This window comes from Apostichopus japonicus, chromosome 7 (genome assembly GCF_037975245.1).
Source record: "Apostichopus japonicus isolate 1M-3 chromosome 7, ASM3797524v1, whole genome shotgun sequence".
Taxonomy (NCBI): domain Eukaryota; kingdom Metazoa; phylum Echinodermata; class Holothuroidea; order Aspidochirotida; family Stichopodidae; genus Apostichopus; species Apostichopus japonicus.
The window spans coordinates 7246959-7268837 of record NC_092567.1 but is presented as its reverse complement, the minus strand read 5'-3'; the positions used below and the strand labels follow the sequence as shown (position 1 = coordinate 7268837).

The following is a 21879-nucleotide window of genomic DNA, read 5'->3' as shown; positions in this document are numbered from 1 at the left end:
AGCCGCCAAAACTACTTGCTTTTTTCTCTTTTATTCTGAACAGGATTTTAATGAACGGAAGCATGTCAATAGTTTAAATTCAATAAATGTTTTCAATAGTACTCAAAGACTGCCATAACAGTAATAATGGATAAATAGACAATATAATGTGTCAAAATAGGGGAATGATGTTAGGGTAGCAGAGCAATGCATAATAGATATGAGTGACCATTATTCGACTACTCTAGCATGTTTAGAGACGAATACTGATCGCTTATACGGTACCTTCAAGTGCAATGTGTAAAGGAAAGCTTCGAAGTATTGAAATTTGTCTTGCGTCGTCTGCTGTCAATCGACCTGCGGGTGAATTCGGGATTGAGAAAAGGCTCCCCAGAAAAGTAACATTTTAGACGTGAAATGTGGTATTCTGAGGCATAGTTATTTGATATAAATGAGGTCTATAAGTTGGTACACGGAAGGTTTTGCAAATAACAACGTGTACATCCCCTCCCCCCAACCCCCCCCCCCCTCGTCCAGTTTGCGGATCCGTGTCTTGTACCAGGTACCAATTTACGTTTTTTCCATAAAATAAACGTACCGAGGGTGACTTGTTTGATCAATGTCTCAGGTAAATATTATCAGCCACTATATCAAATCTGCTTGTCGCTGATTGGCTGATCTTTTTCAGCTGACTACTTTATAACCTTGTCAACTTATCTTTTCCTCTGATATTAGGCAATAAAGATATATTTACACAATGTCAACAACAAGTTTTGTGAACTTTGTGCTGACATTTACTTACTAACAACACTCACCTGGGTATTGGACCAGACTTCTAAGGAGGCTGGTTTCATTGACAAATTGATAACGTAAGATTTATATTCATTCAATATTTACATAATCATAAGCCCCATGACATAGTATGTCAAGTAGAGGGCGCTTTGTAAAGATAGTTTATGGTTCATGATAGTATTTGTCGGATCGTGGAATTTTATTAGAAAAGAGAAAACAAACTAGAATTACTTCTCATAAAATACTAAGTCAGTATAAGGGCTACCAGCATTGTAAATCGACCAAACACAGTAAAGTATAAAACTCAATCGACCAAACACGGTAAATTATATAAAGCAATCGACCTAACACAGTAAAGTATATAACTCAAGCGACCAAACACAGTAAAGTATACAACTCAATCGACTAAACACAGTGAAGTATACAACTCAATCGACCAAACACAACAAAGTATATAACTCAAGCGTTCCATCCGAATACATTTGATTTCATAAGACCTGTGTAGCAGTACACATGGTTCATGTAGTGTCCAGTCCTACTATGGATAGATAGTAACATAAATACTGTTAAGAAAAACCCAAGGTGCGGGGAAAGACATTGCCAATATGTACCTTACTTGTGAAATATCACGTGATGTACATTATTTTTGTTTCTGCAGACGATGCAAATGATAAAAAAGCGTCTTTTTATTCGTTGATCGGAATCGACTGACTCGAAGATGTGAAATTGAAGACAACATTTAATTAATAACAATTATGAGTTCTAACTTCACCAAAAAATAAAAAGATAGTTGATATGATAGAAAATAGAAAGATAAAAAGATATCAGAAAGAAACAAAAACAGTACGAAACATCCACTTTTGCAACTTCATCAGCTGTGGGACTTGTGACTTTTAATGGGGCAACCACAGAATAACTTAAAAACTTTCCGACCAAACGGACCCTCTGTGAGTTCTCTACCGCAAATGTTAGTTCTTCAATATGTTCAATATGTTCATATAATATGTTCAATATGTTCATACAAAATAGCACTTTTAAACGCATATTTATTAATTTCTCAACAACAAACCATGTAAATTGAACAAAAAAAGAACACTTTTCCATTAATTAATGAAATGAGTACATTTGCGATTTTCACACAACAGTGTGGAGAACGTTCTCCATTTCCGGCTCGATTCCATCGCCCTGCAGTGGACCATTTCAATATAAATCGAAATTCAATGAACATCTGGTGATTCCTGGATTAAAAAATCACAAATCAATTCATCGTAACGTGCGTGTTGGAATGCGTTGACGCTATACAATATACACGTACATCTAATCACAATAACTAAAAGAACAGTTGTGCCCCCCTCCCCCTCCCCCTCCCTTCCTTGTCCTCTCTCTAGAACATTAACATAAGTTCGTATTTAAACACTGATGAAAAATTTACGGTGGTTCTGAAAGGACAGCACGACCAATATCTACTTTATCCCTCTCGAGTTTTCGAGTGATTCTAACGTTAAATCTGGACAAAAAGGATCAAAATGACGAATTTGCTGCTTTTCAAATGACGAAAAGCAACAAATTATGACCTGTCTTTATCGCGTTGACAACTATACGCTAAAAGTGGCACAAACTTTATGAATAGGGGGATGGTACCTTTGACTCGACGGTAACACAATTTTACCTATTTTACTTATTGAAAGCAAACTTTTTAGGTATGGAGGAATGTCTATGACGCTCATATCTACCCTTGTACCGTCACCCTTTGTTATTGAAGAGCAAACCAACATCGCGAACAGACACTGAGTATTTGACGAACAATATTACTTGATGTTTAGTTGGGCCTGGGTGATCTTACCTTATAAGTGTTTATTTAGAAAAACCAGTGAAAATAAAGAGGCTTACTATATTATATGATAGCAAATAGTAAAAGTCAATTGTGTCGATTTGGTAAGATAATGAGTCACGATCGTGTCTTTCATTTTGGTTGTTAAACAGTGAAATGAACAGAGGGCAGAACAGCTAAATAGCTAATGTGGCGTCATGTTATACAAATAACGAATGGTTATGAGTGCAATATTGCAAATATTTCATGAGTTGAAAGATGTAATTTGTTACATTCAACGAGGCGCAGCCTCGTTGAACGTAACAAATTACATCTTTCAACGAATGAAATATTTGCACTATTGCACGAATGAAAACCATTCATTATTTGTTTTATACAATACCTTCAAATTTGGATATAATTGGATGTAAAATGCACTCATGCAACAGATTGTTTTGAACAGACAGGTTTCTCTGCTCTCTTACCATTGAAAAAAAGTGCTATCAAAAAAGTATAACGCATGGTTCTATTTCATACAGTGCAATAGAGCGGATTTTGCATGCAATCGACGAGCAATTGACCAATCAAATGGCCGGAATATAATTAGGTGTTGTATAATATTCTATGATTCATGGCTAGGTAGTACCGCAAACGATTCACACAAATACTTGAGAGTGTGAGTGACGGGTGCACAACATGGTATATTGCTTAATAGGCAGTTGTCGATGGCCTCTGACATGTAGACAGATATGTACTTTTACAAACGACTTCTGGGATGTTTTGCGTGGCTCTCGTCTTCTTTCTTCTTTTTTTGTGACGATTTGGTGCAAATTTTATTTGGTGAAGAAATAAGAATTTTCTTAATTTCTCTTTGCAAATCCGACAATTTGCCATGTTTCGTATAAAACTTCGCAAACATTGAGGGATAGAGTTTTTGTGAAACTATATATTCCTCTATATTATTTGCTAAAGTTAGTCAGGATCTTGAAAGAGTTACGTCGAAATAATAGAAATAACCATTTTCCGTGAAAAGAAAAACATTCATGACGTAATAATACGTACAGAAACATAATATGATGTGATGACATACTCACATGGATGAAGTAACCAGTTTCTTACTTTCATTAAGTCTTTTATACGCTTTAAGAAGTCTCCCAATTACCATTTTCCAACTTATCATAACAATGTTGCGAAAATCGTCGTTTTGCATTGCCGTATGGTGAACTTGACTATATACAATAATACCAAGTCTGATTCATTATGCTCCAGTGTAATCCACAATAAACTTATTATCGGAGACACCACGCTTATGTATTTGCTGAAAGCAATCTTTTGCGAAAAAACATAGAACAATTAAAGCTAACGTTGATTACTGTAACAATAAATAATTTAGAGATCCACAAATATATGTTTTTAGCCATTACAAATGTGCGTTCGATGATCTCAATCGGTTCCCGGACAACTCCGCCCTGGACGACCCCCCCCCCGACGCGTATTTTTTCCCTAGGAGGGTTAGGGGCAATTATCATATGTAGGCGTATCCAGACCCTCGCGCATGCGTGTTACTCGTAAAAAGTTTATAGCTAGTAGTCGTATATACAGTGTGTGCGACGCGATTCACATTTTGCACACATGTTTGATCGCGCTTTAATTTGTATTTCTTTAACCCGCGTCACACACTTACTTTCTTCAATTCTCACTTGGTAGTCCTTGGCTGTACAGCGGAGATCTATTGCTTTGTACAGCGTACACACTGCCCACGTGCACCCGGGCCCGCACACGTGTATTACAGCGATCGATGAGTAACGTGTGTCTATGAGTAACACGCATGCGCGAGGGTTTGGATACGCCTGTATATGATAATTACCCCTAACCCTCCTAGGAAAAAAATTACGCCCCCCGGACGATTACCCCCCGGACGATTCCCTCTCGGACAATTCCCACCCGGACAATTCCCAACCCTGACAATTGTCCCCCGGACAATTCCCACCCGGACAATTGGCAACCCTGACAATTGCCCCCCCCCGGACAATTCCCACTCCGGACAATTCACACCCATGAAAATTTCCCCCGGACAATTGCCCCCGGACAATTTCCCCCCGGACAATCCCCTCCTCGGAAATTTCGACGATTGATTGATAGCCTATTTAGGCGGAGTTAGGGCGATTATACCATTAAAATGGGAGTGTGCAACAGGAGATTTCAGTTTGGGTTTCGATGACAATCATAACCTATGCATTCATACAGGCGGAGAGTGTGTGTATGTGTGTGTGTGGGGGGGGGGGGACGCCTAGCTTGTAAACACAATATCTCAAGAAGGGAAGCTTGGACCAATCTAATATTGGTGTATATGGGTAACACATTGGGTAGAAGAACCCAATTGTTTTGTGGGTAGGTCAAAGATCATTTAGAGTCACCAGGGGCCAAATAGTAAAAACCTTGTAAACACGATAGCTCAAGGATATAAGCTTGGACGAATCTCATATATCGTGAGTAGGAGTACCACATTTAGGAGCAAAGCCTCTATTTTATTGTGGAGGTCAAAAGTCATTTGGGGTCACTACAGGTCAAATTGTGTAAACCTTGTAAACACGATAACTCAAGAAGGGAATATTGGTCGAATCTCATATTTAGTTTGTAGTTGTTACACGTTTAGTGCAAGATTTTATTGAGGTCAAAGGTCATTTTGAGTCGCCAGATGCCAAATTGTGGAAAACTTGTTTTATAAGCTACCGTATCTCCTACCGACCAGCCTATCAGATATCATTTGCGTTACGCCTCATACGAATAGGGGGCTATTGGCATTGGAAATGAGCTAATGGGCATCCGTAGAATCTACAACTCAAAACGGTTAACTCAAACATATTTGCATTAGCTTCAACCTGCTGCTCGGAAGCCTTACTTTGCGTTCAAAAGGTGTACGTTCTCTTTGTAGTACATCGGTTCTATTGGACGTTTTCCGTCGTATTTATTTCATGTTGGATGTAGTTTTGCTGTGACCAGGCAGCGTTTATGAAACTTAGCAGTTCGTCTAGTTAGATTTTTTACTTTTACCAATGCGAAATAACTGTGTAAAACGGTTTTAGTTTGGCAGTGAGTTCACGAGCTTTTGTCAGGATCGGCTGATGATCTCAATATGTGTAGCTTTCCACCAGTTTCAGCATAGCTAGGCCTTTAATGTACCGTTCGGCTTTCGTCACGTTTATGATTATGCAGTGGCGTAGCCACTGGGGTAGGGGGGCTTTGAGGCGACAGCCCCCATGAAAGCTTGTCGCCCCCCAGTCGCTCTCCCACTGGGATTTTGGGTGTCGAATTTTTTTTTTTACATTACTTTGTAAATGTATATCAAATGGGTGAGCCAGTGTGCTCGTCTTCCAATATAAGAGCACATAAGCAGAATGTCCATGCAGGTTCGAGACCCAGTGAAGCTGGTGGTCGATTGTTTTTCAGTTTGAAATCTCATTGATTTAATGAAGTTCTATTTTCTGATATATTATTTCATGCTATATTTTACACAATGTATATTCTTTAAAAAAAAAACTCTTAATTGTGTGAAACTTCTCCGTTTTCAGTATCGTGGGGAAAAAGTATTGCTCTCGTATACGCGCAGTGCGGTACGGTTGACATCAGCATCAGAATCCGTCCGTCCACTTATGAATATTAATGAGATTGGCACCAAGAACAATAGGGACCATCTACTCACTATGGGTAAACTACCCACCAAGTATGAGACCGATCAGATCTTGCATCGTTCAGTTATCGTGATTATAAGCCGGCATCACAGACAGACAGACAGACAGACACACGCACACACATGCGTGACTGCATATATTCCTTTTGCCTCTGGCAAGAAATAAAAAAGAGTCAAAGAAACGTATACCCGGAAACAAATGCAGCTAAAGTGCGCGCGAAGTGCACAGAAAATTGTTAATGTTATCTAGCTAACATGCATGTGCAAGGAGTAAATAATTCTCACGGCATCAATGCAGCTAGTGCGCGCGAAGTGCGCCAAATCTATTTTTCCAAAAATTACCAAATTGACGCCCAAAATATTATCATTGTGTAAGTTTAGCAATAGTATACACGATGTATGTAAAACAAGAAAGTGTTTTGTACTTTGTCTTCTAAAATACAGTAGTTTTGCTATTTAAGCTTTTCAATTCAACGGTGGTCATATGTTTTACTACATTGCAAAAGTATTACATTGGTAGCGTGACAGGACGAAAGAGGTAATTCAGAGCTTTATGTAAGTAGACCAAATTAAACCAATATCTCACACCTTTATGTGGAAAAGAATAAGCGAAAGTCACTCTCTACAGGGCAGACATGGTTTACACACAGAAAGCGGAAATAAATTAATATATTACTAATGCACGAGAATCTCGCACAAAGATACGCGTTGTTCGTATCTTTAACTTCGCGATTTTTTTTTTCTCAGGTGAGTTGGGCCTGTTGGTTATGCTTATATAAAATAATATCGTACACACGCACAGTTTTGGGGTAATTAGCGTTAAAAATCGTCCCATTTGGGTGCTCCGGATTGACAATTATCTGTGGGCAAATGTCCGGGGGCAATTGTCCGGGGGGGGGGGGTCGATCGGGATGGGAATTGTCCGGTCACCTCTCAATCACCGCCTACTCTTTTTTTATTAGTTCGATTAAATTATTGTAATTCACCTCCTGATAACTTTTTCCATCTGTATGTTGAGTTTGTTTTATCGTTTTATTCTGACTATTATACAAAACTCCCACACTACGAGACGTACTAATGGTTACAACTTTCAACCAGTCGGTTGCTGTTAAATAGCGAGTTACGAAGCGTTTAGTCCAATACAGACAAATCTGAGTCCCACAAAGTTAACATTAATGCATTATTGTGCGAACTTTTTCACTTTTATTTATTTTAGTAGATTGCAGTATCATATATATATTAGTGTATTTAGGTACGTTGTACTTGTAAAGGTGTTTCACAATACATATTAACGGATGGTGATACATTCAACGCAAAATGCAGCATTTAGGCAAAATTGTTACTGATAACTTGCATTTAGCAATTTCTGTCTGAAGTTCCGTAAGTTAAAAATACACATTGAAATATAAATAATATCAGTTATGTTTTCCTTTCTTCTTTCAACAACAATATTTCATGAACAATATGAAATAAAACAAACATTTAAAAAATTGCGTCCATTGTGACGTATTCAAGTGTCTCACTGTACGCTAACATTACATTAGTTTCTGTAAATAATGAGATGGTCAGACATTCTCGACACTGGATCCTATCATTTAAACCAGAAACAAACACTTCACATAAGAATGTTTAAAACAGAATCGGGAGGGGCGGGGAGGGACTTATTATAATGTTTATAGTTAAGCTTAAACATTTCACTTCGAATCCGCTGAGTTTGTTACTAAATACCAGCGGACTAGGCCTTTAGTCTTACGTAAAACCGATAGTGTTAATGAGATCACAAATAGCAAAAATTATCATGAGGTTTTCTATCCTCAGATTAAGTATATGGGAACTTCGTTGTTGCACAGCGTTTGCTGTACTAAACACCCGAGGAAATAGCTTTATCTTTAGTTGTAAAAGTGTCGTTTAACCTTACTTACAACTAATATATTTCTATTGGACAATACCATGTACCAATCCACAATTAATCCTACGCTATTTGGGATGAAAATGAAAAGTTCAAAAAGTAACAATTTCTTTCAAGTATGAAGCCTGTAGTTATTGACTTACTGTTTTTAAAGTAATTTAGTTAACGAGTGTACTTACATAAGGAGTAGGTCAACGGGACAGTGGTTTGACGACCCAACTAAAGTGTCGCGAATTTATCAAGAAATATCCAAAGATAAACAAAATACGTACGAACTTCATCCAGGAAATAAGAATTCGGAAGCGATGACTATAAAGTATGCTGATAATATGACGTCAAACGGATACCATTGATAGCTATACAATCCTCTTCCACCAGCAGTCACGTTCTCAACCCTAAAGTTCTGCACCTCATTTGAGTCGTGGTGATGAGCTCGCAATAGCCGTCATTATATTGAATTACGTAAAACAAATGGAACCAAATTTACCAGCGAGAAGAGTTTGAACGAACTTTTCGTAGATTTACAACGCTGTTAGAATACGGCCGATCTACCTTTGCTTGATGCACCATGAGCTTAATTTCTAACAATATTAAAATTATGATTAAAAAGACAAATTAAATTAAACGTATCAGGAAGTAATCATTTTATCATCATAATGGAAATAACTTTCGACATTTTACCACTGTTAACTAAACTCAGTGCCGTGGTTAAAAACCTATGTATGTCTATGTTGGAATACGGTAACTTAGCGACGCTTAGATATGTATGTTCTGTTATTAATAACGCTGATGGAACACTGCTGACATAGGTATCTCTCTGATATTAGATCTGTATGTTCTGTTATTGATAACGCTGATGGAACACTGCTGATAGGTATCTCTCTGATATTAATTTGCGGCTAAGTTTAATACTTCAACAACATCACATAGTCGATGGTTCGATCATATTACACCAGAATGTCAGGGAGCAGTATGAGTAAAGAAGGGGAAATGTCCTTAAATTCGCGCATGCGCTATGTTTGCTGTTTAGAGAGATTTTAATATTTCATACATTATTTTATGATGGTATTAAATAAAGAATATAAACTTAGGCGTTTTGATTTTCACCATGACCGCAATTTATATTCAAATGGTGGCCTAATCAATTAATCAATTCTGGTAATTAAAGGTAATTTTGAAGGTTGGTCAGGAATTGTTTCGGAGAGTAAAGGTAGGTATAGACTAGAGTGATGCTTTAAACATTTCAAATGAAGCTTAACATTTCAAATACAGCTTAACGTCACCAAAAAACGATTGTGCTTGCCTGGACATTATATTTTAATTGTGAACGTTTGTTATTACCATAGAAATGAAATCGTTTAGACCGAGCTTTTGACGGAAGGTACTTAACGGCATTGAATTACGCAAAACAGTGAACGGCGATTAATTGATGCATAAGCGTGACAAAGTTCGTTTGATACTTAGCTTAAATCGTTTGTAATATCAAGTTAGGTTTGGCTCTGATTTAGTTTCTGGTTTCTGTGTACTCAACACAAATGATAGACGATGACTGAACTAAAGAATTTCGCCTCTATTAAGTAATTTAAGGACTGTTGTCTTACATAATTCACCTTATTATAATTCTTCATTTTGGTTGGGGTGGTGAGAGGATGTTTAAAAGCTGTTTTTAATCATAAAACAATTTAGGCTATAAATTGGTTCGTCGTTATTTTACTTTTTGACCGGTATCAGCGTTATATTGTTTTTTCCTCTCCGATCGACATTTCAGGAAAGGCGTTTGAAATTACCGTCTATCTCCTTTACAATTTAACAGCTACCGGTACTCCAGGACAAGTTCGACAGTAACTTGAAAAAGTTGCCATGTTATTGTTTACATCAGGGGATACGTATTCTGGTATTTGATGGATTCATTTTCATTACAATAAAGATCAAAATAAGTTGCTTCTTTCAAAAAAAAAATCAAGCTGGCCTAGTTAAAGTTAATTAATTCTGGATTGTGTTTTTGAGTGAACATTCCTAGCTTTTGTTTGTGTTGGTGCATGGTTTGTGATAATTGGTGTCAGTCTGTGAAACAGCTTCATGAGAGGAAACCTCTATACTTCAATCTGAGTATAATGAAACCTTCGGTTGGGAGTATTCGTCTGTTTGATTTATCAATATACATCACTTAAAATCTGTTTTAATCATCCAAAGTGTTCGATTGTCTAATTACTTTATATTAGCTGATGATATTCGATATTTGGGTCATACGCAAACCCTCTACCAAAGTGAGTGTCACAAGTGACACATATCATAGTGACCCTTTCTAGAAAGTAACGCTCAATTGATAATCAAGAAACCACGCAAACACTCTGCTTTTAATTCTCATGGATTTATTAGCACAAGATATTTCAACGATTATTGGTAAAAGAAAATAAGAAAGAAATGCATATATGAAAATAACCACACCCCCTTGGATACTTATCCAGTGAATCCTACCCCCTTTATGCTAACTGACACTGCTATAGTACGCTTTAGGACAGGCTTCAGAAGATCACCGCCCACAAGGTAGTCGCTATAGGCGGAGTCAAACCATTTAGCTTTTCGCACGTGTCAAAGGTAGGATACCTGTATCCGGCGTCTTAAAAGTGTGGACCAGACCACATCTATTGGCAAGGAAGAATACCCCCGTGACCCCAGGCAGTTAGTTTTGGAGTCACCAAAAATAAAACCCTGTAGACAGAGGAACAAAACCATTCCTAATATTTGTTTCAAACATACGGTCAATATCCGGAAGCAAAACTACGATTGATTTATCGCAACTTATAAAGGACATTTTAACTCTCACTCCTTACGAGACACATTAACGTAAACATGATACAGCATTTCCTTCGCTTTCTAAAGATAATCTTACAAATTTTTCAGAATAAATTCTTTACGCGACAAATTAAAGATCTGCCCTTGTTCCTCAAACAATTAAGGCTCGTATATACTTAGTTTACTCTTTCCTTTTCTTTACAGGGGGTCCTCTACTTTGTTAAGCCATCTGAAGGTTTTTTAGAGGATTTCCTATCACATTGTATATATTCACGTGATACAACAAATAAATCAATCAATTAAATATAAATTCCATCCAATGTCAATAATAAACCAACTATGCGACAAAATGAAACTAACTCTCGTTACATGTATTAGTCTCAGCATTTCTACTAGTTATTCGACCACTTTTAAGAATTTCGTTTCAATTCAAGCACTTTGGATCATACAGTTTACTTACAAATAAATTTACGAAATGATGACACTCTCTCATTTAATGTGGTCCTAGAATATACCAATTTTACATTAATACTTAGAATACTCACAGATTATTTGGGGTCGCCTGCCCGTAATCTGGTTTACTATACAGCAAACTCCGCTTGTCACACTAAACGAATAAAGCACGTGCGTCGAGAATATACGGTATTGTAGCGGCTTGTTCTCAATAACAAGTATACGCAAAATTGTCCTCATTGACAATATTATACTAACTCAATTTAAGACCTCATTGCCTTTTTATGAATATGCTAACTCCCGTTCTCAATAACGGAGAAACTACCTCTCTGCCCGACGTGATATCGTTACCAGATGGAATGCAACTGACTAACTTTCCTGTACCCCACCCTAACATGAACTTTGCAAAAAAAAAAAACGAATCTAATATGACGTAACGGCTCTTACAATTTGTAAGCCCAGGTATTCCGATATATCTCGGTGAAACATGCCAACAATAAGGAGCCGAGTATGGCGCGAGAAAGCGGAATATATTATGTACAACAATATATATGCTTTACTTGCAAAATACATACATGGTTTACTTCAAAAATACATTTTAGACATATTTATATATATTCTGCAAAAATTTATTTTCTGACACAAAAGCATTTATAATAAAAATATATATTCTCTAAGAGAAAAATATATATTTTCTTTCAATATATATATATATATATATATATATATATATATATATATATATATATATATATATATATATATGTATATATATATATATATATATATATATATATATATATATATATATATATATATATATACATATGTATATATATATCTTGCTAAAAAACATATATATTCTCTGACAGAAAAATATTTTTCTCTAACAAAATATATAAATTCTGAGACAGATAAAATATATATTTTACAGGAAAAATTATATTCTGTGCAAAAATATATTTTTATTGTGTGTACGAAAAATATATATATTCTCTAACAAAAAAATTCTATTCTGTGCGAAAAAAATGTATTCTGGTCGAAAAATATATATATGCTGTACAAAGTACCAAAACATATATATTCTCTGACAGAAAAATATTTTTCTCTAACAAAATATATAAATTCTGAGACAGAAAAAATATATCTTCTACAGGAAAAATTATATTCTGTGCAAAAATATATTTTTATTGTGTGTACAGCAAATATATATTTTCTCTAACATTCAAGACCTATTCTGTGCGAAAAATATATTCTGTACGAAAAGTATATTCTGTGCGAAAAAATATATATGCTGTACAAAATACGGAGCTCTGTAAGTGCTGACCAAGATGTTTGTTAAGTTGTTCAGTAACTTCAGTGACCAGCCTGTTCATTACACTGGCCATTCATAAAACGCACATGTTTGCTCAGAATCTTAATGCAGTTCATAGTTAGTGGGTTTGCGATATCACATTGCACATGATAGTACCAGGGATTATTCCATAACAACTCCCTGATTGTACGACGGTACGTTCGACGATGGAGCTATAAACGAGATAGCTCCATGGTTCGACAGCGAAGCCTTCTGTACCGTAACTGCTCACTTCTTCACATTTCAAGGTTATTAGTTTGGAACGTTAGCCGGTGTGTTACGTAAGCAGTTTGCCAAACCTTGCAAAGGAAACGTATGGCTCCCTGATTGTACGAAAAATGTAAAAAATGTCTAAAATGTATTTTTGAAGTAAACCATGTATGTATTTTGCAAGTAAAGTAATGCACACAGTGAAGCATATCAACACCAGGAATTTTGCATCCACTTACGTGACAGTGAGCTCTCCTCAATTACGCAGCTACGATTGAGACATTTCTGATCATGTAACTGATCCGGCTTGGTCGTAATATGACCTTAAAGCTACAGACTAGTCTGTACTGAGCGACACACACTTCTCAAATAACGTTTTGTGGTAAACATTTAAAAGCACACTCTCAGCTAGGAAATTTTTAGAGGGCGGGCCAATTTCATAGGTTTCGATGGTTCACCGTTACACACGTGACACGGTATTTGTAATATACTGCCAGTGTACGTGTAAACCCTGTATGTAAATATACGTAATGTATAGCACAGTTTCATGCAGTGGTAGCATAACACACGTAACGTGTATATTGCGGCCGCGTCGCCGCGCTGTTGAGGTGGAAGGTTGCTTTATTGTGGGTCCCGATGCCAAAAGCAGTGAGCGACATAACGGACATGAAATGAAAAGTGTACTCGAGCTGGTGATACGTACGTGGACTGGGTCTCCAAAAACGATCTACTGGATCAGAGATCGGGGATCGACAAAATGACCAATGCTACCTTCGCGGAGCATTTACTGGCATGATATTTACTACAAATTATAGACAAAGAGGGTAAGCCGCGGAGTTGTATATCTCATTGCCAGCACACTGAAATACAGTGATACTTCCATGCAGTTAACCAATGTTTACAAACGTATTGTATAAGCTTGTTGGCGCCTTTGTATATACTCGGCGCCTTTATACGTACTTACGTACCCCAACAGTGCATATATATATAGTGTGCCAGAACCTGCCACATTTATTTGGTTATTGGACAGTTAGGTCACGCAGTGAATGTCAAGCTTGTGTGTGCGTTGGTAAAGTACTAACACGTCACGTAATAGCATGCACAATAGAGAATATTGCTTCTTAAATATGAGTCTTCATTTCGCATATGCAACAATAATAATTTGGAATAAAGGATATCAAATTGTATGGTAATTGTTTCCAACCTAATTATGTTCACCAAATTTTAAAGTACACCAAATACACATTAGCAATTCGATCACCACGGAACTAGATTTTATTTTGAATATGTAAATTGGTGTTAAAATATTAACAAAATTAAGTAATACACTAACATTTACAAGTGGACAAATATGCACTATAAACGCATGCATGCACATCCCATACGTGTATGAGCTTTTTTGTCAACTATACAGTAATCACCTGTTATATTAGCCAAGTCTTAAAATTTAAACCAAACTAGGTTAGAAGGCATTATTTTGAGTTTTAGAATAATAAACAATGGCATACTCATGCAGCCTACTGAGAATTAAATGTAATTTTCCAATACATTTCGAGAACAAATGAAGGAAAGGCAGTAGAGGTATGTTTAAGCTAGCCTACAGTGGTGCTTTCATCTCCGTGAATGGAAAATTAACATCACACACACACGCACGCAAGCACCCGCAAATGCATTCACCCCATCGGAACTTTTTTCTGAATAACGTTAATTTGTTCTTGCCTGCGTACGAGGCGGGGGGCAGGGGGCAGATTGCCCCCCCCCCCACATTTTTCAGAGGAGAATATATATATATATATATATATATATATATATATATATATATATATATATATATATATATATATATATATATAATCTATATCTAAATTTCGGTAGGTTGCCGAATCTTTTTCAAATTTTTGCCCGACAGTTCCGTGGAGAGCGTTTTGTGTTATTTGTTTTGTGACATTAATATTAATATAGGCCTAATGATTTTCTTTATTTAGCATCATGATGCCCGAATATTTCCGTGTAGCACCACCGTAAGCGCAGCTCATCTAGGCTACTACGCTCTTTGCACTATCGCCCAAAATTAACTGTTTACCTGGACATCCCCGACATGAGTGTGTATAAGAAACATTTTTTTCATGGATGGTGGGGTGGGTGGGGAGGGAGTCCTTACAAGCCTAGAAGTACAGGTTTATCATATTCTTTGTTATTTTTGTTTACACTTTATTGTGAGACAAACTGCAGTCTCACCCGACACAGCGACATTATCTTGCCTACACTCTAAAAACTGAAGTGCTAATTTAGTAGCTCCAACACGGTGCTAGTCATCAATTAGCACTTTAAGAGCTAGTATCTCAACCTTCAAGTGTTAAATAACTTGCACCATACCAAAGTGCTATCGCCGTAGTTGTGATGCACTGCACTTATTAAGTGCTGAAAGTTTCGTATTAACTTTTGATTGGCTGAAGGCGGTGACGTCAGTAACATGCAACAACGCTATTGGTTATAACCAAATAGTTGCATATCGCATCGCTAGACGTGACAACTGACGAACGTTCCACCGGCAGACGTAAGTTTCTGAATTGAAATCTGTGAATATTCACCAGAGTAAGGATATTTGAAAGCTGATATGGCGACCTTTTATGAAATTTGAGTGATCATTCATGTTTTCAATAACCTAGCTTCGCTGATGACGTCGGGAATTCCCTTGAAATAATTCCTCTGTCGACGTCTTAGTGATGGTAGCCTACCACATATTTCATAGGTCTATTCACGTATGTAAATGCCAAATGCGCTCTGATATAACATTAGGCTATGCCAAGTTTATGATTGGGCGTTTATAGGCCTAGCCTACCTCCTTATTGTAACATTTATAAGGCCTAACTTTATGGCCGCCAATGGTGATTCGATTGAGGTGTGCTACTGGTACTACAGTCTACTGTGTTTGCACAAGTGGCCATCACAGAGTCTTAACGTATAAGAGAGGCAGGCCCAATGCAATAAGTATTGGTTTATATGCCAATGCCTAAAGAATATGAGCCAATGGCCGCTAGACGACCACAAGAGAACGTTGTGGAAGACCTGCCACTCCATATTACGCTTTGAATTTGTGGTAGCCTAGCCTAGGCCTAACATTATTGTGGCAACAGGCCTAACGTTGGTGTTGTTAATGTTATTTTGCAGTGTAAGGTCTGTGTGTGATTGCCGACTAAAAAATGAAGTAGCCTAAAAAGTACAAGTACAAACCATACTTCACAGTCATACATTATTCAGGTTTAAAGAAAAATTAAAGTAAATGTAAACATAAAATAATGATCAGAGTAATTGTATACATCCTATTCTTATTTGACCTTCATAGTGTTTCCCATTTTTCATGCATCGCTTAATGTTGTGTACCCTAATGTTTGCCTTGTTTGCACCTATCAAGGAAGGCCTACTATAAGTATGTTTTTCTTTTGAAATGATGACTCCCAATGTAAATGTGCTTCATTTAAGATGTTCTCTCATGAAAAGTGAAAGATTATAGGTAGGCTAAATTTTCCAATTAATTTGAAACAAATTTCGGTGAAACTTTAAACATGCTTTTTTTTTATCGAAACTGTTTATAGACTCGAGCTTTTGCAGAAAAATGAAAGAAACCTGACATGTTTTGAGATTCATTGCATGTTTTCTTGTTCCATTCTTGTACTTGTAGATTTTGCAAGACTTTGAGCAGATGTATGGAGATCAGGTCGCCAATAACTTTTTGATGAAATGGGGGGGAACATTCCCGCTTCATTTGGAAGTACATAGCATGTACTCACCAACTCAGCTCTGCGGGACCTTCAGTTTGAATTTGAAGAAACAGAAAAGTCTGAGGGTATGCTTCAAAAAAGTGCTAACATTTTGTAGTCATGTGACTCTCATTATGCAAGTTCAGTCAAGTTTTCTGTAGTGAATATTTGGTATGTTAGCTCTTTAAAAGACTGCTATAGGTAAAATCATGTACAGAAAAGGGGCAATGCTGTTAACAGTTTGTCTGGTACCCAACTTTCTTTAGACATACATGGAAGAAATGAATGAAAGTGATTAAACCGAAACTGAATTACATTCCAATCTAGATTTTGAAGAAGACTTAAGTTCAGACACTATAGAAGCTGGTGGGAGCTTATGTGGTTGGTGGGCATCTACCTGTTTAACGATAGTTCATTAAGTGGTATTATCTCCTGCAGTCTTATGTGAATTTTCAAGTACTGAAGCTAACTTGGCTAAACTGATCCATGGGAGGGGACCCATCACGAATGTATCCAAAAATTGAGGTCAAAGATCATTTAAGTGTCAATTCAGGCTGCAGCGTGTGAATCAAAAATAGCCAGATCATTATCAGATTGCTCGCAAATTGTTGAAATCAGTGGATTAAAACTTGTATCCAGATTTCAGATCAAAGGTTATAACTAAAATTTAGCCAGTAGCCAGTTCTTAGGCCCATGCACTAAAATTGACTAAGCTGGCAATCCTGTTCACTTTTGCTTTCTTTCCAGCTGTGGAGTAAGGGTAAACTGAAGGAAATTTTCTTGAGCCACGTACTGTTAAAGCGCTGTGGGTGGAGGGGTGTGTTATTATTCTAGAAACATTCTAGAACCAATGTTGTAGGTCTGGTGGTGTAGGGTTGTACCTGTATAGCCACTTGCTTGGTTCATTCATTTATACGAGTTACTGTACCACTTGATGCCTTAGTTTCCTCCATCCAACAGTGTATTCAATAAGCAAAAGTATTAATTTCCTGGCCTAACCAATTTCAATTATAGAAGCATCCCAGAAATCCTTCAGTCTTCCACCATATTTATTTTAGTGACTTTGAAAAGACCTATGACTGTGAAATTGACATAGGCCTATGTAATTGGGTTCAGTGGACATAAAAGTATATCAGATTAATGTTTTTTTTTTTTTTTTTTGGCATGCAGTGCCTATGTGTAATTTGTATATTGCAATTTCTAGAGCAAGTAGTAGGAACAAACAATTACTAACTTACACGTCACACTATTTTGTTGACATATACATCTGTTTTGTTGAGATATGTAATCTGTTTTTATGTTTTTCATTATTAAGAAACTTTTCATTTTCTTCTTTAGAACATGCATCCATGTACGGTCTCTTTGCATTGGTTCACCTATTGCCGTCTTTCAACACAAGGAAAAGTGGAAAATGCAGTCGAGATGACAATGTCGGTTACTTCATCGCCTGGCAACCAGTAAGTTGTTTTGTGTGTTGAGTGGGAAAGATCTGCCAAAATTCATGCAGAGTGATCAATCTTTAACCATTTGAGCCTAGGGGATATTGGTGCTGACATTCTGTCCTCTAGACCTCAGCCCCTTGGCTCAATCTGGGCTGGGCGGTCCAGGTAGGTGCTTTTATTAAATGTGTCTTTCCTTCAGGAGATAAGAGTCAACCACATAAAACTATCTGATACAGATGTGGGTCAATGTAGACTATTCTGTACCTGAGCCAGATAATCCTTAATTATATATCAAGTAATATCTGCATATCTTTTTAGCTGGTTAGATATTAACATGGATTTTATATTTGGTTAAAATATGGCACTAGCCAGGCAGCAGTTCAGGCAAGATACATAATAGTACGGTTAGTGATGCAAGCAGAATGTGAACTAATTTTCACCCGGACTAGTTGAAGTTTTCAGAGATTACTAGAGAAATTGGCACTATTTTGGAAATTAATGCTTGCTTAATTTATTTTCTTCTTAGATCGGAACAAATGTGGAAGAATATGCAAGGAAAAGCCAACTCAGCAGTAAATAGCCACACCTCTTGGCCATTGGAAGCAATGTGACTGACTTGCAGCAGTTTTTTTGTAGTTCTGGATGGAGTTGCCCTACCTGTTTCCAGGCAAGCATGTGGAATTGTAGCAGCTACAGATAATTTAATGAAAGTTCATTATGTTTTTAATGTAGCATATGCGGTGCAGCTCACAGATTTCTACACCTTTATCCAAACTGTGTTGTATGGCATACCCCTAACAGGTCAAAAGATAAGTAATCATGTTAAGGAGATAAGGATTGCTTGCAAAATGTGGAGTAGAGACTGTTCACAGTTTAGTTAAAAAGCATTAAGGAAAGTCTGTTGCAAGCATGTCTTAAAATTTATTCGTTTTAATTACTAGCATTAATCTCTTTCAAGATTTCTCTTAACGTTTCTTAAGTTGCATTGGCCATTTTGTAGTAGAAAAACATGCCGTATGTTTTTACTTTGGGATCAGTGTTTCAATTCTAGTAATCCTTTAGAGCTCAGTATATACCTATTATATAAAGTGTAGTTGGATTTTTGACATTAACAGAAATATAAGGCCTACAACACATGGTTAACAAATACAAAACTGAACACTACACAACTTAGACCCACATATATCTCTAAAATCATCTCCAGATGAACCTGGTTATGATGGATAAATTCAGGTTTTGACCAGTTATTCAGGTTGTACAGTTGATGATTTAAGTTTGGGCTTATAAAATTGGGAGGGATACTGCTTGCACCAGATCTCAGCCACAGCCACTCACACAAATTACTCATTACTAATTAATGACTCACAATATGTCAGGTACTTGCTCGCCCTTCGGGAGCGTAGGTTTACCTAACTTATTCTTGATTGGGTGTTGTCACTGTTAATTTTATCATGTTTTAAAACATTCATTCAGACTGTTAGATGTTATTCAGTGTTATGTTTCAGTTTAATTTTGGATCAAGTTGGTGTTATTTTCATTTGACTTAATTCAAAGAGTGGAGTGAATAGGTTTGAAGGTGTTGTCCAAAATAAGGGACCATGGGAACAAAGCCTCATTGGGTGGTCAAAAATGTTTTTTTTTTTTAAATTTAATTCGTCCAATCTGAGATCTTTTCCAGTTGGAATCTGGATTTTACTGAATTTTGGGGGTGCATAGTCCCATCTCCTGTAAATATCACTCAGTACTAATACAGAAAATTAATATCATGTTTGAAAATTGTAACGTCCATGGCTAAATGTAAACATAAAGTTAGGCTAGAACACTATGCATGGATATACTCTAGCACTTCTGGTCAACAGCCTTAAATTTATAGTAACCAAAGGGTTTGCTGAGATACTTAAGCTAATCCGTCTACACTATTTGGTATAAGTGTAACTTATGAATTTTTATTTCTCAAGTACAGGAAGCAATAAAAGGAAGAAAGAAAAGAATAAAATGTGTTCCCTTTTATTTCAGTCAGGAGATGCTGTGTTTTGACCTACCCTTTGCATTCCATATTTTGCAAGTGATACAGATTAATTAGGACTTGCACTTACAGGTGCTATATTTGCTCTTTCCAGTGCTGGTGGTAGCACTTAAAGTGCGGGACTGTTGTAGCACTTTTCAGGTGCTTGTATGGTTAGCACCTTTGAGAGCGCTGTTTATAGCACTAAGGGTGCAATCCCTCATAGGGCTCTTGGTAAGTGCTGTAAAATAGCACTCTATGTGCTGTTTTCAGCACTTTGTTTTTTAGAGTGTACGTGTCGTTGAACAATGTATGTTTTTTTTTCTGGAAGTATAGCTAACAGGCGCGTATCCAAGGGGGGCGTTGGGGGCGCGCGCCCCCCCCCCCCCCGGGTAAGAAAAATAGGAAAGAAAAAAAGAGAAGAAAAAAAGAGGGGAAAAAAGGAAAAAGAGGGGGGAAAAGAGGAGGAGAGGAAGGAAGGGAAAAGAAGAAGGAGAGAAAAAGGAGGAAAGGAGGGAGTAGAAGATAAACGCATAGACACCGGGAAGAGAAAGAGAAACAGTGACATCATTACAGCGCTGAACCTATTATATACACATGACCGCGTAGACAGTGACGAATCGAGGATTTCGGAAGGGGCAAGCGCCTCACCTTACCCCTTAAACCGACAACTCCATTTTTGACGTTTCCATTTTTCCTCTCTCACTAATGTATCTATATATGGTCTATCATAACGCGTGTGTGTGTGGACGCCTTAAACAATTTTGCTATGAAACCAACTGTGGCTGGTCTCGAACTCGACCGAGTCGTCGGGAGTATGACGCATTTACGACCGCCGCTCCCCCCCCCCCCCCCGAGCATATTTTTATATGATATCGCTAGTAAATTCGAAATAGAAAATGCTTAGTTGCAACTTACACGGCATGGGAAGTGTCATTTCCAGCGATCTGGGAGGCATTTTTAGCCAAACTTTTCTTGTACGCTTCGCGCCAACTCGTGGTGGCACTACGCTTAGATAATTTGCCTACAGGCTTCGCCCCTCCCTTGGCAAATTATCCGCTACGTGACTGTTCGAATTTGTAAAGCAAACAGCAGATACCACATCATATCAGTGAGCATGAAAATGGCGTTCCAGGATGAACAGCCTCAAAACTGTCTATGTGTGTAGTCAAAGGCGAAGGAGCCCAATTTTATTTGGGGAGCTGTAACGACTTGCCCGAAAATATAACCAACATTTTCGCACGCTCCGCGCACGTTCAACATGTAAATGTCAATATCATATAAGCAAGCATCGGTTATTACATCGCATGCCATCATGTACCCTACGGTCACTGAAAGTTGCGCATTATACGGCGGGATGCTCATTATAAACAACGAATTGTCCTATGTAGATGGATAAAAAGCATGGAGGTCCAATTATGTCAACACTCTCTTTTACATTAGTAATGGTGCATTAGTCGGCCAAGCTTAGAACTTTATTTTAATTACCAAGGAGATAATTTTTAAACTATTCATTTCCTTTAGCTAGATCATTGCAATGTATTTTTCTTTCAGTATAGGTGCCCGAAAAAATTCTCAGCATATTGCCCGAATTTTCAGAAAGAAATATTTCGTTAGCCCCCCCCCCCCTTCCGCCTCCTTGACCTATGTGTGTAGTGTTCGGTTTCGGAAATATCT

General features: G+C 37.3%; 2 protein-coding genes across 4 annotated transcripts in view; one reads left to right on the top strand and one right to left on the bottom strand.

Annotated features, from left to right (window-relative positions):
- LOC139970035 (NLR family CARD domain-containing protein 4-like) overlaps nucleotides 1–21879 on the bottom strand; it is a 545770-nt gene that overhangs the window by 88416 nt on the left and 435475 nt on the right. The gene's annotated exons all lie outside the window — the stretch shown is intronic.
- Nucleotides 15262–20489, top strand: LOC139970088 (uncharacterized). Of its 2 annotated transcripts, none has more exons than XM_071975771.1 (4): nucleotides 15262–15551; nucleotides 16677–16841; nucleotides 18094–18212; nucleotides 18724–20489. In XM_071975771.1, the coding sequence occupies exons 2-4, from the start codon at nucleotides 16698–16700 to the stop codon at nucleotides 18806–18808; spliced, it is 348 nt and encodes a 115-aa protein (XP_071831872.1). In that variant the 5' UTR covers nucleotides 15262–15551; nucleotides 16677–16697; the 3' UTR covers nucleotides 18809–20489. The 2 variants fall into 2 exon arrangements, with proteins under 2 accessions (XP_071831872.1, XP_071831873.1); XM_071975772.1 differs by having other exon boundaries at nucleotides 15262–15589.

What these genes read in the sequence shown, in the direction of transcription:
- LOC139970088 (XM_071975771.1), top strand. Translation starts at nt 16,698, where the DNA reads ATGTATGGAGATCAGGTCGCCAATAACTTTTTGATGAAATGGGGGGGA. An exon ending in AGAAACAGAAAAGTCTGAGG is followed by an intron (nt 16,842 to 18,093) that starts GTATGCTTCAAA and finishes TTTCTTCTTTAG; the next exon opens with AACATGCATCCATGTACGGT. An exon ending in ACTTCATCGCCTGGCAACCA is followed by an intron (nt 18,213 to 18,723) that starts GTAAGTTGTTTT and finishes TTTTCTTCTTAG; the next exon opens with ATCGGAACAAATGTGGAAGA.